Here is an 18,752-nt window from a genome sequence, read left to right as displayed (position 1 = left end):
TCCTGGATCCTAATTGATGCTCAATATGCCTGTAAAATCAGTAATGACCACTTTGGTAAAAATGTATAGTGCATTTTGTTATTAAAAAAAATCAATGCATTCCATGTACATATATTTATGTTAATTGATCCAGAATAATGTGTAAGAATTTAGCTGTTGGCATGTTGACATTTGCTTCAAAGTTTCAAATCAGGTTCTTTAAATATTTTGATTAATTCTTCTGCAATTTGTGCTTAACTAGTTCAGTCCTCAGCAAACACATTATATTTTTTCTATTCAATGAAATGCTAAGACTTAGATACTCTATTCCTTAAAATCTTTCGTGTGATAGAAATCTGAACCTAAAAATATCTCTTCTCCAGTATGAATTACTGTTTGAAATGATTGTCAGGGTCAAGCAGTGGTGTACATGGTGGATTAGTGGTGTACATGGGGAAGCGCGTGCGCGCATAAGCACGCGCACACACACACACACAGACACACACACACATTAAAAAACAACCAGCCCCCTGCCTGTATAAGCGTTACTAGCACAAAGCAGTGCATCAAGTGTTTCTATTTCACTCAGCATCTTCATCACCTCTAGCCCTTTCAATTTCTTAGTCCAATCAAAAACTTAAATGAATAAATCAAAGTTTTACAAAAGGAAATCACTGTCCAGTTATATAGAGTTTGATCAAAAGTGGGGGGTTGACATAGTTTGTGGTTTTTGAGATTCTATTTAAAACTACTCTGGCATCTCTTAATTTTGCCTTGGTTCTTTTTAGTTTGATTTCTTAAGTTTACCTAAGAGGAGGAAATATCCCAGTGGCTCTTCACACCACAAGCTGTCAACTCAAACTTAAGTATTATCAACATTATTAAGCCAAACATATATTAATTAACTCATCTCTGAAGTTCCAGTTTACTGGCTTTGGAAATTTTCACTTACTTATCATTTAAAAGTAGTCTGATCTAGAGCAGGGATATATCAGAGTAGCACATAGGATTTGCATACATCAAGCACGAGTTTTGATCCCTTGTGAGCTCTTTTCTTTCTCTCTTTCATAAAAGCAAATAAGGAAACAAATAAATATATAAAGCAGTCCTTTCTGAAAGGTGGACTAAGGTCTTACCAGCCTAGTGAAAATCCTCCATGGCAAAACTCCCAGAGACTGTATTAACAGTTATTTAACGTGTTGGGGGTCAACTGTGGCCACTCCCAAAATATATGCACATCACAAGTAGTAGGAGCTGAAGTAAATAATAACAAGTGGAGTAACATATGGACTCAGTTTCTGCCAATGAATTATACATCCTCTCTTTTTATGACTATTGAGATGATCTTGTTTTGGTACCAACCTACCTTTTTTCTTGAATCTTTAGACTTCTAGCTGGTTATTAACACTACTTTTCAAACAGTAAACTACCATTTCTCCTACACAAAAAGAATGAAGTTGGCATCATATGTGGTAGATTTCAGTTCACTGTCTTTTAGTGAACAGAACATGTAAAGTATACTTGGAATCTTAATTATATCAGCAGAAGTAAGTGCAATCTCATGGCTCACTAAGTGGCCTTTGATTCCCAAATTTTCAGATGAATACACAAACCTCTTTATAAAAAATGCATCAATCAATTCTATATATGCATTCGTTCACTGTATTACAGACTAATCAGATACAAATATTTTCTCATCTTGGTAAAACATAAGCTATATTTAAGGAGAAGATACTTCTGAATCTCACATGAATAGGTCTTTCCTAAAGCAATAATCTGATTTTGGAAGCTAATTGCTATTCCAAGGTACAAGGACATGATTTGGATCAATGTGATATTAAAAGCTTCCAATAAAAAATGACACATTTCACAGTGGCAAGATTGCTACTTGTATTTGCCAGACTGGAAAACAAGTCATTAAACACAGGTCCTATGTGAATTAGGTTCCAAAGATACTAATGAGGCTTTGGTGTTAACTTTAGCAAAGGTACTAGAAATACATGAATACTGTCCTCAGAGACCTGACTACATCTATTCAGCATTGTCTAAATTACGAGATAAACATAAAATGAAAATAGTCATTCTCCCTTTTCTTCCTTTTACTCAATAAATATAGGTAGCTAATAGCTACTAATAGAATATGATGATTCCACCATCATAATAAATCTGTTTAACTTCTGTCAAAAAAAAAAGACAGTGCAAACACCATAAGAGACGTGTAATTACCGAAAAAGGAACCATATTTAAATTGTTAGAATGTCAGAGGAGAATAAGAAGAAGCAGAAGAAAAGAAACAAAGGGAAAAAAAGCAAAAATAAATCAACAGGACTGTAGCAAACTGAAAAGCTCCTGCACAGCAAAGGATAACATCACCCAAACAGAAAGGCACACTACCGAGTGAAGAATATTTCTATATTACATCTTACAGATAAAGGAAAAATATCCAAAATACCTTAAAATGTGGTAAGGACATGGACAGAAAAGTCATCGAGGAAGAAATATACAAGACCAGCAGACACATGAGAAAGTGCTCAAAGTCACTGATTACCAGAGAAATGAAATAAAGTCAATAATGAGATGCCACTTGACACTTATGAGAACTGATACATTAGAAAGGTCAATAACAACAAAGATTGGAGAGAATGTGGGGGGCATACTAAACATATCCACTTAATGCAAAAATGAAATATATTGATTATAGATCATTTAGAAGCTATGCTGTATAAATCTATATTGCTTCAATATAAAATGAAAATTATAAGTCATAAATATTTTTCTGCATATTTGCAATGGCTTCTAGTTGTCCATTGTTCATGTTAGTGCCAAACACTACACTATTTTAATAGAAATCTGACTAATTAAATGACAAAGTGATACAGAAACAAAATTATCTTTAATAATACAGATATTTTTCTGACAGAAAAACAGACTACTTGTAAAACTAAGTCACTTGTGCAATAAATAATTCTTCTTTCACTATTAATAAGATAATTTAATAGAAAAAGCAAATTATATGAGTTTTGTACATTGCATTTTTCCCAAAAACCTAGAACAAGTGACTACTTCATAGGTAGCAAAAGTTTGGGGTACCAGATATAAATCCTGACCTATCCACAGAGACAAATGGAAAGTCTATTTACCCTGCTAGCATGTAGAGAAGAAGACAAGCATCAGTTACTAGGAGACAAGACATCAATTTGGACTAAAAGGCCCCAAGTTCTTAGCTGTTTCCCATTCTACATTTTATTTATTTATTTATTTATTCTCTTTTGTTGCCCTTGTTGTTTTATTGTTATAGTTATTACTATTGTCGTCATTGTTGGATAGGTCAGAGAGAACTGGAGAAAGGAGGGGAAGACAGAGAGAGGTAGAGAAAGACAGATACATGTAGACCTGCTTTACCGCTTGCGAATCAACTTCCCTTGTAGGTGGGGAGTCAGGGGCTCGAACTGGGATCCTTACACTGGTCCTTGCACTTTGTGCCAACTGCGCTTAACCTGTTGCACTACCGCCCAACTCCCTCCTGTTCTACATTTTTCTCTCACCATTCTTGTCACCAAAAGTCTGTGTCCCCATCCCCATCCCTATAGATAAAAACTATAGTACTCCCACAGTGTTAGATATAGGTTGACAATTTTCCTTGATGCTGCGGACCACCACAGTGGATGAGCAATAGGAGGGTCAGAGGTCTTGAAGGCAACCTCCCCGGTGGGTCAGGAGTCGGCACGAGGGAGAACAGATAGACACCACACTCTATTGGAGGGTGAAGCTGGACTCATTTTAATAATGAAACTGCTTTAGCTTTTATACTTTTTTCAGGTTACATTCAGGTTGCCTAAACAACCAGCTCATAAGGAAGTAGCAACAGCATCATAGTCTTGTGGCTTTGGCAGGCTACATGTTACTCCCCCATAACTGTAAAGAATGTTACAATACTTAGTATTGCCCTGTTCTCAGGGGAGGTCATACCCAGAATTGTTTTTGACTTTTGCTGAGGGCTATTTCTATCATTAATCTTCTATGGGGGGCATACAGATCTTTGCCTAGTCGTGGACCACTGCTAATCTTGGTCTGGTACAGTGTAACTATTAATCTTTCTTTGTTTCAATACGTCAACTTGTACCAGGGAGGCCTCAATCTCTGCATTCTTTCTTTGAGGGGCAAGTCATAACATGACTTCTTTTATCTGTCTATGCTGACCCACCTTCCCCACTTTCATAATGTAACTTTCAAATATGCCCCTGTGTAAGGGAGAGGGGGTGCTTCTGATTCTCCATTCCCACCAGGCATTGCCAAAGCACTATTAATCAATTGTGACAGTACAATTTTTTGTAGCAATAACGGGGGGAGAATGCGTTGACCCATTCTTGTCCTCCTGCCCAGCTTCCTTGAAGTCTGAATGCAGGTCCAGTGGAGATGACCCTGTCAGGCTCCCTGGCGATCGTGATGGGGCGGCACACCTTGACATTTACATGTTCAATTCTCGATACTCCACATATGAGTGAAAATGTTCTGTAATTATCCTTTACCAGCTTATTTGCTTCACTAAGCATAATCTTCTCCAAGTTCATCCACTTTATCCCAAAGGACACAATATCATCTTATTTTATTCTTGAATAATACTCTGGGCCATGAAAACCCCAAATCTCATCTCTTACCTTTAGGTTCCTCATTATTAAACAATTTGTTCTGCTTTATATCTTAATGTTTTTCAGCCACCAAGTTGCAAATGCTACCATGACGCCAGCCTGACTTCTCTGGGCAGATGACTTCACCAATGGATACCCACCTCACCAGAGCCCTACCCCGCTAGGGAAAGACAGAAAAAAAGCTGAGGGTATGAATCAGTCTGTCAACATCCATGTCCAGAGGAGAAGCAATTATAGAAGCCAGACCTCTCACATTTTGCACCCCATAATGACCTGGGTCCCAGAGGGATAAAGAATAGGGAGGAAATGGGATATGGAACGCTGGTGGTGGAAATCATATGGAACTATACCGATCTTATCCCACAATCACAGTCATCATTATTAAATCTTGTATGCTACAGCAAATCCTAACAGTGGTATTTTCAAAGTTAGCCCAATTGTCAAATAATTTAGTTATAGCAATAACTATCTATTGCTTTCTTAAACACTAAGACATCAAGAATCTTCCCCATTCTCTACAAAACCCTTATTTCTACCATTCCTGGAACCTCTGGGGTGGGGCTTGCTTTCCTGCATGCTTCTCTAAATTCATATCAATTGATACAGCATCTGCTGATCTCAACCTAATCACTGCAACCAGCACCACCTCGGCATGTTTCACTTTGGACTGTGCCCAGAGAGGTCAGGCATGGAATGACAATCCTTCAGCTTCATTACTCTGGTGAGATCTTTCCTAGCTCATAGGACTCCTTAATTCCATTTCCAATTGTGCACTCATAACAAAGCCTCAAAACCCAGATATAGACCAGGGCCCAGGAAATAGGGCATATGTACACATGTATCCATAAGTTAGGGGAAAATATATACCTTAAAGCAAAAGTGCACAATAGTCTGTAGTGAGTCAGAAAGTGCAGCAAGCAAGTAGAAAGATATATATATCATGAAATACTTAATCAAATACTTTCTACTTAGACCTACTTCCTATTTCACTTCCCTCCAACACTCCAAAGCTAACCTTGCCAGACAAAATAAGGACTACAAAAGCTGGATGAGGGCAAGGAACCGGTATACTTTTATAACTCTTTCGTCACTACCAGGCCACCCCATCAGCTGCGGCCCTAGTCAGAGTCCTGGGATACTTCAAAGGATCCCTCTAGCCACTGTGATTGCTCATCTCCATCAGGAACAACATAATGGATCACTTTGCGGGCCCCTATAAGATTTTGCCCACACTGTGAACTAACAATGGTAGGGAATGTTCCATTCTCCAGAGAGGTTAGATAACATACTCTACCTACTACCTAAGGAAGATGAGTCCTGAAATTAGTACAACCTACATTGTTCCTATCCGTGACCACAGAATGCAAGTGCAGACCTACGGGGATGCAGAGGTTACACATGCTCCTGTGCTAAAGATGGGCCCCAGATCAAATCAAGGCAGTTTACAGTTCACAATACTTTACCCAGGTTTCTAGTCCTTTTTCCAACTATGACACCATCTCCCCAGATAACACCTTGGGTCCACCTGCATGTTACTTGTCAGACTCAGGCAAAAACTAGAATGCCATACATTAAAAAGGACAAAAATAAAGAGAAAATAAAGTGTACCAATGTGTGTCTATAATTGTATTATAATCCACTAACACCTCCTCTATAACAAAAGTTTTAAAAAAAAGTGATGGTATACACAAAGGGAAACAGTTCAGCTATAAGAAAGAAAAGATGGCATCCACTCCTCTTCTACAACCTGGCTGATTCTAGTGGGGTTAATTTTAAGTGAAAAACATTTCTTTAATTTTACAAAGGAAAAAAATGGTTTGGTTGAGGAGGGAATAAATTTATACTGTGAGCAGGGAAATGGGGGAACAGAACTTGAGAAAGAACAGAAGGGGAAACTAAAAGCAGGATTTGACTAAATTTGGAGTAGGGCACCAAAGTAACAACCATGGGTTGACGATGAGGTTGTTCAGTTTCATGGGGTGTGGGGGGATGGGATGGGACACAGTCTTTTGGTGGTGGAAATGCTGTTTATGTACACTCCTATTAACTTGTAGTCATATATCACTATTTAATTAATATAAGAGGGGGGAAATTGATTGAATGTCTCAAACTTTTTAAAGCACAGACTGAGTCTTTTTAATACATAGGCTCAGTCTTTGATATAGTGACTCTCATAAAAGCTTAGACCACGGAGAACAGAAGCAACCGGTCACTCAGCTATATACAGATGTCAAAGGACATAAATTATGATGCTGTTTTGTGTGATACAGCAAATCCTAACAAAGGGATATTTCAAAGTTAACCCAATTGCCAACTAATGTGATTATAACAATGACTATCTATTGTCTTCTTAAACCCTAAGACAGCAGGAACCTCCCGCTTCTTCTTTAGAGCCTATATTTCCCCCAGTCCTGGAGCCTCTAGGGTGGGGCTCACTTTCCTGCATGCTTCTCTCAATTCACATCAAATGATATTGCATCCATCAATCCCAACCTAATCAACTCAAGGAGTACCACTTCAGCATGCTTCACTTCAGACTGTGTCCAAAGACATTAGGCATGGAATGTCAACCCTTCACCCTCATTACTCGAGTGAGACCATTCCTTTCATAGTATTCTCTAATTCCATTCCAGGAGGTTCATTTCCTAACAAAATCCCAAAACCTAGATATAGACCATGTCCCATGAGATAAGGCATATGTTCATATGTATCCATAAATTAGGGCAAAATATATACCTGAAAGCAAAACTACACAATAGCCTGCAGTGAGTCAGTATCAAGTTCATAATGAAATAGTGTCCACTTAGACTTGGATCCCCTCCTCACCTACTTCCTATTACAGTTCTCTCACTCACTCTAAAGCTAACCTTATCAAAGCAAGGACTGCAAAAGCTGAATAAGGGTAAGAGTCTGGCATACTTTAACAATGACTCTTCAGTCACTATCAGGCCACCCCATCAGATGGAGCCCTAATTGGGGAGTCCTGAGATTCCCAAACAGACTTGATGGGCCTAGACCTCAAATAAATCCCTCTCTCTATTGTTACCAGTCATCTCTATCGGGAACAATAAAATAGACCCCTTTGTGGGCCCCCATAGGACCTTGCCCTCAACTTGGATCAACAATGGTAGAGAATGTTCCATGATCCAAAGGGAGGCTGGACAACATACTCTATGCTACACCTGAGGAAGATGGGTCGATATTGGGGTAGCTTGAAATGTTCCTTCCTACTCATGACCAAAGAATGCAAGCTCAGGTCTAGATGGATGCAGAGGTCACATAGGCTCCTATGCTGAATATGGGCCCCAGATCACATCAAATTGATGGGGTTTATAGCCAACAGTATTTATACCCTTTTCCCATATTTGGAAGCTACTCTCTTCCTTGACTCAGCTTTCTGGTCCTTTTTAAAGTCATGACATCATCTCCCCAGACAATAACTTGGATCCACCTGCATATCAGATTTCAGGCTCAGAGGAAAAAAGAAAAAGAAAAAAGTAATAATATAGCCACGGGCCCTTTGGAATATAACTAAAATATGCCTACTAGCCATCTACAAAATGGAGGACCAACTCCCCCCCACCCCAACTCTTCATCTGCACTATTCCAGCCTTAGGCTCATGACTGGTCAACAATTTATTTGACTTTGTATATTAACTCTCTTTTCAGCCACTAGGTTCCAGATGCTAGCAGGATGCCAATTAGACTTCCCTGGACAGACAACCCCACCAATGTGTCCTGGAGCTCTGATTCCCTAGAGCTCTGCCCCTTTAGGGAAAGAGAGAGACAGGGTAGGCATATGGATCAACCTCTCAATGCCCATGTTCAGCGGGGAAGCAATTATAGAAGCCAGACCTTCCACCTTCTGCATCCCACAATGACCTTGGGTCCATACTCCCAGAGGGTTAAAGAATAGGAAAGCTGTCAGGGGAGGGGATGGGATACAGAGTTCAGGTGGTGGGAATTGTGTGGAGTTGTACCCCTCTTATCCTATGGCTTTGTCAATACTTCCTTTATATAAATAAAAAGTAAAAAAAAAAAAAGAAAAAAAAAGATTTTAACAAGTAATTAAATGCAGAACTTTCCTTGAGAGATATCATCAACTGTATGCATTGGAATCTTATAATCACAGTGATTTTCATTTAAAAAGAAAATCATTCTAATTTTATTAGTATTCACTCAGTGTCTTTTATCTCATTTTCCAATATATTTGTTTGTTCATTATTATTTTATCACATTTCTAGCTCTACTCACTTTCTGATTATCACCTATAGGATTATTTTAAAGACATCCAACATTTATGTGTCAGTCATATTCAATCAGTTTATGTAATTTCAATACAGACTTTTCCTTAATGGTAATAGACAGTAAATATCTCTTTTTCATCTTAATTTATGGCTCTTTGTGGCAAGTTTTTAAAAATACCTTTTAAACTTCATCCATTAAATAAAATTCCTGAATCTTGAGACTCTTAACTTTTGTATGTGCTACCTAGAATTCCAACATTTTATATAATTCCATTTTTAAGTAGAACTTGAGATGTTGAAAAATGCCTATTACACTTAGATGAAATACTGATTCTATTTAATGTTATTTATCTCCATATCTGACAGGGGTTTTGTCAAAATATAAGCACTACTGCAACAATGGACATAAAAATCTCACAACCACTTCAGCATTAATTAGGAAGGACTCAGAGTAAAGACAGGCTTAGATTGCATAAAATAACTCCTCCCATATTTGGTTTTTAATAATAAAGTTTATAATTCTTATAATAGTTTATTTATATGGAAAAACAAGGGAGTATTTCACCAAGGTGAGTATTTAAGTGTCAGTTCCAGTCTACAAAAGAAGAGACAGGACAAAAGAGAAACAGAAAATCTACTAATGGGTCCTAACTTCAAAATTCCCTACTTCTTTGAGAAAAATATAATTCTCTTGATTAAGTCATTACAAGCTTGTTTCACTTGATGATTCCTCAGAGTGTAAATAAATGGGTTTAACATGGGGGAAACAGAAGTAATGAGTATACCTACTCCTTTATTAACAGCCAATTCATCTTTTGCTGAAGGTTTAGTATACATAAAGATGCAGCTGCCATAGGTAATAGAAACCACTATCATGTGAGATGAACAGGTAGAAAAGGCTTTTATTCTTTGCTGGGCAGAAGGGAACCTTAAAATTGTTCTGATGATAAACATATAGGATAATACCACACACACAAGAGTCATGATGAAGATCAACACAGAACAGACAATGACCAACTGCTCTAAGAGCCATGTATCTGAGCATGAGATGTTCAGGATAGGATTAGCATCACAGAGAAAGTGGTCAAGGGTATTAGAGTCACAGAACTCCAGTTCCAGTGCCAAGCAAAGAGGTGGGATTAAAATCAACAAAGTTATTACCCAACAGCACAAGACAAGCCTTTTACAAACTTCATGGTTCATGATGGTCATGTAATGAAGAGGTTTACAGATCGCTACATAGCGATCATAGGACATGGTAGCCAGGAGGAAAAATTCTATAATTCCGAAGACATCTGTAAAAAATAGTTGGCATACACAAGCATTATAGGTAATGGTCCTGTCACCTGTGGCCAGACTGTACAAGAACCGAGGAATACAGGCAGAAGTGAAAGAGATTTCTAAGAAGGCAAAGTTTTGGAGAAAAAAGTACATGGCAGTTTTAAGGTGAGAATCCACTAATGTGAGGATGATGATGGTCAGGTTTCCAACAACACTTAGCATGTAGGTGATAAGTAAAAATATAAAGATCAGAATCTGCAGTTGAGGGTCATCTGTTAGTCCCAGAAGGATGAATGTGGTTATTGCAGTGTGGTTTCTCATTCTGATGTGCACTTTCCCTGTAAACCTGAGGGTTTAAGGTCTGAGGTTAGAAAAATGTTTATGTTCTATTTAGAAAGATCATGTATTTCATTTTACATGTATTCTATTTTATTTTACTTGACAGTGGATATTATTTGGTCACTCATGCTCACTTGGAGAGTTCAGTGCTTTGCTGTAAGTGCTACCCTGGTTTGAGACACGCTCTTACAGTACTGGAGACATGTTTAGTGGATTTAGTGCTTTGTTGCCAACAACCCCCTTTTCCCCATTTTTGTATCTGGAAAATTCTGTCCTGAATAGTGAAACCTGGGCAATGACAAAAAATAATTCATGTTTTTGGTACTTTGACATAGCCCTTTCAAATATTTGAAACCTGCTTTTCAAATATCTCTGATCAATATCTGTGGTAAAACACACATTTCATGCTACACACTTATCTCTATATATCATAATCAAATCTCTTAAAATCTAAACCTTACATGTCTGAAATGCTTTGAAAACTTCAATTCATCTCATTAAATGTAAGAATAAAAATTAACAAAATGCCTTTTTCCTCTAGAGATACTACCTGTTTTTCGTTTTTGTTTCAGTGCTACTAGGGTTATCATCAGTGCTGGCACTAGGAATCTACCACTCTTGGCAGCCATTTTTTTTTTACCTTTCCATTTTGTTTGATAGGATAGAGAGAAACTAAGAGGGGAGAGTGGGAGACAGAGAGGCCCAAAGAAAGACAGATATGTGTAGATATGTTTAAGTCTAGTGAAACACCACCTGCACCCCCTCGGGTGAGGACCTGGGGCTCAAACCCAGGTCCTTATACATGGTAATGTGTCTGCACTACTGCCCAGCTCCCAATACAACCTTTATTTTTGTTATTCTTATTTTAACATTTGGGGAGGGTTTTTAATAACTAATACAGATATAACATAAATTATGCATCATACCAGTGAAATTACATTTAAATCTACATTTAAAATTTACATTTCAGAATAGATTTCTTCAGACTTAAAATTTACATTTCAGAATACATTTCTTCAGACTTAAAATTTACATTTCAGAATAGATTTCTTCATACTATATTTCACTTTGAGGGAGAAATGAAATTATGAATTTTAGGGAGCATATTTCTATTGGATATACACACAAAGAAATAGAGAGAGAAATAGAAAGAGAAAAAGAGAGACACCTATAGCAATGCTTTACCACTCTTGAAGCTTTTCCCCCTGTAAGTGGAAACCAGGAGCTTAAAGCTGGGTCCTTGCATAATGTACACATGCACTCAACCAGATATGACACCACCCAATCCCAAGATGCACTTTTTTCTGAGACTTCTTTCCTAGTCACTAATTAAAATCTTGCTATTTTGGTATCAGATATTTTTTTTAATTTCTGGAAAAAAATTAAAGCACATGTGTGGTAGTAATGACACAGACTCTTTACATATTGAGGATTATGTCCCACCACCATGATATAGCTTATAATTATTTATAAAGGACTTTTTTTTTGCTTCCAGGGTTATTGCTGGTACTGGTTGTCTGCTCTATGAATCCATTGCTCCTGCGACAATTTTTTCATTTTTTTATTTGATAGGACAGAGAAAAATTGAGAGAGGAGAAGAAGATAGAGAGTGGGAGAGAAAGACAGACACCTGCAGACCTTCTTCACCACTTGTGAAGCAACCCCTACCCGCTGCAGTTGGGAAGCCAGGGGCTCTAACCACCATGGATCCTTGCACTTCGTGCTATGTGCATTGAACCCAGTGCACCACAGCCTGGCCCCGACAAAGGACATTTTCATACTGTGTATACACGGATGCTGATTTATAATCTTGCACACTTCAAACCTATACAGGGCTACAAATTGATGCTACTTCAAACAAACTGAAAACTGCAAATTTTTTAAAATTTTTTTTTCCTCCAGGGTTATTACTGGGCTTGGTGCCTACATCAAAAATCCACCGCTCCTGGAGGCCATTTTTCCCACTTTTGTTGCCTTTGTTGTTGTAGCCTCCTTGTGGTTATTATTATTGCCATTGTTGATGTTGTTCGTTGTTGAATAGAACAGAGAAAAATGGAGAGAGGAGGGGAAGACAGAGAGGGGGAGAGAAAGATAGACACCTGCAGACCTGCTTCACCGCCTGTGAAGCGACTCCCCTGCAGGTGGGGAGCTGGGGACTCGAACCGGGATCCTTACGCTGGTCCCGCGCTCTGCGCCACATGCGCTTAACCTACTGCGCCACCACCTGACCCCCGAAAACTGCAAATTTTAAAAAAACTGTGACCCAACCTTTTTCCAGTGTCTTACATTATTCACTTTAGTGCAGAACACAGAATATTTCTGATAACTAAATGAGAAAATTTTTGGTACACATCTGAAGACTATTATCCTTAACTTTTCTTCATTCACTCTGATTTTTGTTTGATTAAAACACTTAAGACTACCATTCAGAAGATATTGAAGTGACACTTGTTTTTATGCAATAAAATATGCTCTCTATTCTGAGCCCTTATGATAATTTTCTTTTATTCCTGAATTCAATCTACTCAACTGCTATGACCTCACTGAAACATCTCTTGACAAATTTAATTCGTTGCTTTAAGATGAAATTAAATTCCATTATTTTTGTATTTGTTGTTCATTTGGCACTCTTAATCCTTCTTTTCTTAGGAGATTTTAGACAGCATGATCTCTACAATTCAGGGTTATGTTTTACCCTATGAGTTTTCCTTTATAGGTATGCATCTCTTTTTCTGGTAATTATTAAGCTTTTTTTTTTTCATTTATTTATTGGATAGAGACAGCCAGAAATCGAGAGGGAAGGAGGTGGTAGAGAAGGGAAAGAGACAGAGAGACACCTGCTGCTCTGCTTCATCACTTGCAAAGCTTTCCCCCTGCAGGTGGGGACCGGGGGCTCGAACCCGGGTCCTCAAGCATTGTAGCATGTGCACTCAACCAGGTGCATCACAGCCTGGCCCCGTCTCTGGTCATTTTTATACCATCAGTACTTCTCAATTTCATACCAAACACCTCTTCCTGTTTTCTATGTGTTTTTTCTATTGTGTTAAATTACACAACTATAATCTAACATTTAAAATTTCAGTCTCCAACTGTACATTCTGTGTCATCATTCTGAATGATAGATAGTTGATCTCATAATAGTATACTTTCTTGAAGTAAACATGTTCATAATGGAATGGCACAGACAATAGAGATAGTGTAGGGTCAAAAGACTTTCATGCTTGAAGCTCTGGTTTATGGGTTCAATCCCCAGCACGACAATAAGCCAGAGCTAAGCAGTGCACTCTCTCCTTCCCTCCCAATAAAATGTTGTTGTTTTGTTTTTTTAGTGAAGTGACTCATCTTTTGCCTTTATATTACTGCTTTTCTTTTCCTTTTAATTTTTTATCTTTATTTATTTATTGGACAGAGATAGCCAGGAATCAAGAGGAAGAGGTATGGATTTAATTTAAAAACTACTCTGACACCTCTTAATTTTACCTAATCCCAGACTCTAATTAAAAGCATTTTCCCTTTGAATGCTAAGGAAATCTAAGTGCTTCTTAAGTCAGACCAAATCTACCTACTAAACATATAAGTAATATTTATATTAAGCAAAAACAGGTAAATAACAGTGTTTTTAGCAGAAAAAAAATGTTTTTATTTTATGGTTTCCAAATATGCTTCTTTAATATGCCTGCTAGAAACACTAAAGCCAGAGTTGAAGGCATCGTCAGTTCTTCATTCAGAACAGCTGCTGTGTGACTCATCAACTAACATCAACTAGCTCAATCACACCTGATCAGATAATTTTAATCTCCAATGCTCTTTGTGTCATTTATAATTAAAATAAAAATAATTCCTATAAAAACTACAATATATTGCCAATGGGAAGATATTCGCTTGTTTTATTTTTATTTTATTATTATCTTTTATTTCCATGATATAACTTATTGACTTATAAATACTTAACTAAAAACACAAAGTTTAGACATGGACTAATTGTAGGGTCCCATGCTATACCTATGAAAAGCTATGCAAAATGTCACACTGAATTCTAAAAAATTAAAATGTTAATATTTTTGTGAATAATTGCCTAATTTTCACATTCTGGGGTTTAATTTGAATGTTGTGACAATTATAAAAGCATGTAAATAATTTATGTACAGACCCTATCCATTACTCTGACAATCAGAGTTGTATACTGATTCCAAAAAGCTACCATGTGACAGCATTACCTACTGTGATTTGGGCTGTAATCTTATATTAACTATTTTTCTAGAAGACATATAAATGAAGAGGAGTACATGTAGATAATTAATTGACAAATTTCTCTTTTAAATTACCATTTTACATAAAAATATCTTTGTCATGGTTTCTACTGATCTTCTTTCTAGCACCTTATAAACATAAGTATAGATATAAATGTCTTTGTTCAATAGAATATCAAGATGAAAGCCAGACAGCATAGAAAAATATGTGGAATATAATCACAGTTTTTAAGTTTTCATTTAAGTTTTACATACTGCCTTCATTTGTGCAAAATACTAGCTATACTACAATTCCTTGTTTAGAATAGGAAATCAGGCTATTAAATGCAAATGTAACCTCAAAAATACTATGATCATGTCTTTCAAATCCACACTTACTTTTAAAGATAGCTGACTTTACCACAGGTTTTCCACTACTAGACACAGGTGCCTCTTGGAAAAAAAAGGGAAGCTCTTGCTCTAATAGGAATCTCCATTCCATAAAAATGTTTCTCATATCCAATCTTTTAATGATGGCTGTTGAGTCAGTTTACCTGCACCTGAATCAGACTCTTATCACTATTGCTCTGAGATCTTGAGCAGTTACTTAAAAACCTTAGTTTTCCTATGTGGAGAGAGAGAGAGAGAAAGAGAGAGAGAGACAGAGACAGAGACAGACAGAGAATGTGTGTGTGTGTGTGTGTGTGTGTGTGTTATGGTAAACTGTATTACAAAATAAATGGTCTGCTACTACCTTCATTAATGTTTTTATGTGTTGCCTTTTATTTTATTTATTGGTCTAGATCTAGTCTGCATTGAATACTGGAAGATAGCCTCAAGAATGCCTTATTTAGTAGTATGGGATTCTCAATGAACTTGATATTAACTTGGCCATTTTCTAAAAACTGGAATTCTCAGTTCTTTTCTCCATCCTCTATCTCCTAAATTCTGATTTAGTATCTTAGGAGACAAATAAAGAATCTGTATCATAAAAATATCTGATTGCTTTAAAGAATCCCTATCCCTATCTCAAAAAAGGAATACCAACAAGAAAAAACAAGTCTCTACCAGCTGCATAGCACATTTCCCATACAGAGTCTCCAGCTTTTACAGGCTCCATTAAAGACATAAGAGAATAGTCCCAGGTTTCAGTTTTGGGATAAGCTCAAAAACTCACAGGAACAAAAGCAACACAGAAGAACCTCAAAATTAAGCAGATACTAGCTGCAGAGTAATAATATGATAAAAAATAAGCAGGGGATTTAAAAAATGATTATACAAACATTGTTTTTGACACAAACTTGTAGATGTTCACCTACCTCCTGTCTCCAATCTTGAGACTTCTAGTTTGTGATTTACTCAGTAATGCAAAATTTTAGCCAATGTTCTGTGCTCTGAATGTCTTGAAAATCAAGTTGATATGATCATCTGGCACTTGATCCTTATTTTTCATGTCTCTTAAACAACTCATCATGTCAAAGAGGTCACTAAATAAATTAGCAAATAATTTGCAGATCAAGCATACTGCCATACATGCTTTGTTCCCCTCTTTCTAGATGTCCTGTTATTAATAACATACAAGCCAAGCATAGTCTTTAGTCAATCACAAATCTGTATGATCTTGAAAGTAATTGCTAATTCAAGGTCTAGGAGAGTATTAGAGATTCACAAATTAGATAGATGTAATATTGAGACCTTATTAGAAAAATGAGAATTTTTACAATTATGAGCATTTTTTTAATTTGCTAAATATATAACACAAGTGATTAAACAAGTGCCCTGGATGAATTCTTTTCCAAAGTCATTAGTGAATCTTTTGTATAATTGTTTGGCAAGGATCCTGAAACATGCAGCTAGCTGCAGGGACGAAGTCCACAGAGAAATGAAAATTCCACATTATTGTTCAACACAGACCATATACAAAAAAAAAAAAATCAATACCCAGGAAACTAGAACAAGCCTACATTTCCCTCCTTTTGTTCATAAATGTGTATAACACAACACATGGTGCTTTTCCCCGTTGGTGGCACACTTTACCTTAAATAACTGCAATTAGGGAAAATAAAACTAGGGGTCTTTGTGTGGGAGGAAGTTGAGAAGGCTTTTTTGGTATGTTCCATGTGGCCCATAACTTTAGTAATCTTTGCCTGAGCCTGATAGTTATCATGCGGGAAGAGTAAAAGTATGTCTGTGAAGATAGTGTCAGAGCTGAGAACAGGACTAGAAATCTAGATGAGGGTAGAGAGAAGCTAAGCTCCCAACTATGAGAAGAATATATAAATCCCATTAACTCTGAATGCCACTGATCTGACCCAGGCTCCATGTCTATTCATATTTAGCACAGGAGCCTGTGTAACCTCTGAGTCCCTGTTAGTCTAGGCTCACAGTCAATGGTCACAGCTAGGAACACTCTAGGCTGCACTCATTTCCTGGCAGAGTAGGTTGACCCAGTCTCCCTTTGGCAAGTGGGGCAGTCCCTGCAATTGCTGCTGTACAGTGAGGGCAAGGTCCTGTAGAGGCCCACAAGAGGGCTTATAATGACAGTCCTGTTGTAAGTGACCAGTGATGGTGAAGAGAGGTATTAGTCTATGCCCAATATACCCTTTGCCCTATTCCTACCTTTGGGTGTCTGTTTATTGAACAATTTGCTTTATGTAATACCGCCCTGGACAGACGACCTCACCAATGTGTCCTGCAACCAAACCGCTCCAGAGCCCAACGCAACTAGGGAAAGACTGAAACGGGCTGGAAGTATGGATTGACCTGCCAACATCTATGTTCAGAAGAGAATCAATTACAGAAGGAAGACCTTCCATTTTCTGTACTCATAAAGGATTTTGATCTATACTCCCAGAGAGGAATAAAGAACAGGGAAGCTTTAAATAGAGGACACAAAACTCTGATGTTGGGAAATGTGTGGAATTGTGCCCCTCTAATCTTACAATTTTGTTAATTATTATTAAATCACAAGTTAAAAATTTTTTAAAAAACAATTGGGGTGGAGGAGATAGCATAATGGTTATGCAAAAAGACTCCCATGCCCGAGGCTTGGAGCTCCAGGTTCAATCCCCCACACCACCATAAGCCAGAGCTGAGCAGTGCACTGACTGAATAAAAAATGAATAACAGTAATTAATAAAGTAACATCATTAAAATAAATACACCCCCAAAGTCTACGCAGATTTAATGCAATCCCTGTCAAAGACTCCAGCACATTTCTACAAATGAATAGACTAAAACTACAAAAATTTATCTGGAACCATAAAATGCCCAGATTTGGAAATAAATAAATAAATAAATAAATAAATAAATAAATAAATAAATAAATAAATATACCATGTATCCTGCCTTCAAATTATATTATGGGGCAGTTATAATAAAAAATATCTGGAGCTGGAACATAACAGACATACAGATTAGTGGAATAGAATAGAAATAAGTTCTCCACTCCTGCCAACACTATTTTTGACATAGAAACTATGACAATAAATACAGAAAGGGATCTTTGTAACAAAAGGGGCTGGGTAAATTGGGTTGGAATATACAGAATGAAACATAACCAGCACATAGCATCATGGCCAAAAGTCAACTGCATATGAACAATGATTTAAATGCTAGATGAGAAGCCTTCAAATACATAGCAGAAAACAATGCCAGAACATTCTACTTTCACTTCAGAAACATCTTTAAAGAATCAAATCCAAAAACAAGGAAAAGAAAAGTAGACTCAACCAATAGAAATATATCTAACTGAAAAGCTTCCGCAAAACAAAAGGAACCATCATCAAAAATAGACTGGGTTTAGTAATTTGAAGTTTTTTCCTGCGTCCCTAACATCTACACGAAGAACCATATGCCAGGTTTAGGGGTGGGGGATCAGCTATTATTTTGTGAATATATTGTTGCTCCTTTCTTCTCTCCTCTCCTTCATAAATCTGATATTTGTTTTGCTAATGGTATCCTCAATGTTTCAATGAGTTGCCTACTTTTTTCTAAAACTTTGATCTTTCTACTTTGAAGCTGAAGAC

The 18,752-nt window shown here is 37.1% G+C and overlaps 1 protein-coding gene across 1 annotated transcript; it reads right to left on the bottom strand.

Annotated features, from left to right (window-relative positions):
* Positions 1-9,538: 9,538 nt before the first annotated feature.
* On the bottom strand, positions 9,539-10,477 carry LOC103109090 (olfactory receptor 6C2-like). Its single transcript, XM_007518096.1, has one exon. The coding sequence runs from the start codon at positions 10,475-10,477 to the stop codon at positions 9,539-9,541; it is 939 nt and encodes a 312-aa protein (XP_007518158.1).
* Positions 10,478-18,752: the final 8,275 nt, after the last annotated feature.

This window comes from Erinaceus europaeus, chromosome 7 (assembly GCF_950295315.1).
Source record: "Erinaceus europaeus chromosome 7, mEriEur2.1, whole genome shotgun sequence".
In the NCBI taxonomy this organism is placed as follows: Eukaryota; Metazoa; Chordata; class Mammalia; order Eulipotyphla; family Erinaceidae; genus Erinaceus; species Erinaceus europaeus.
This window is presented reverse-complemented; position numbering and strand designations above follow the sequence as displayed.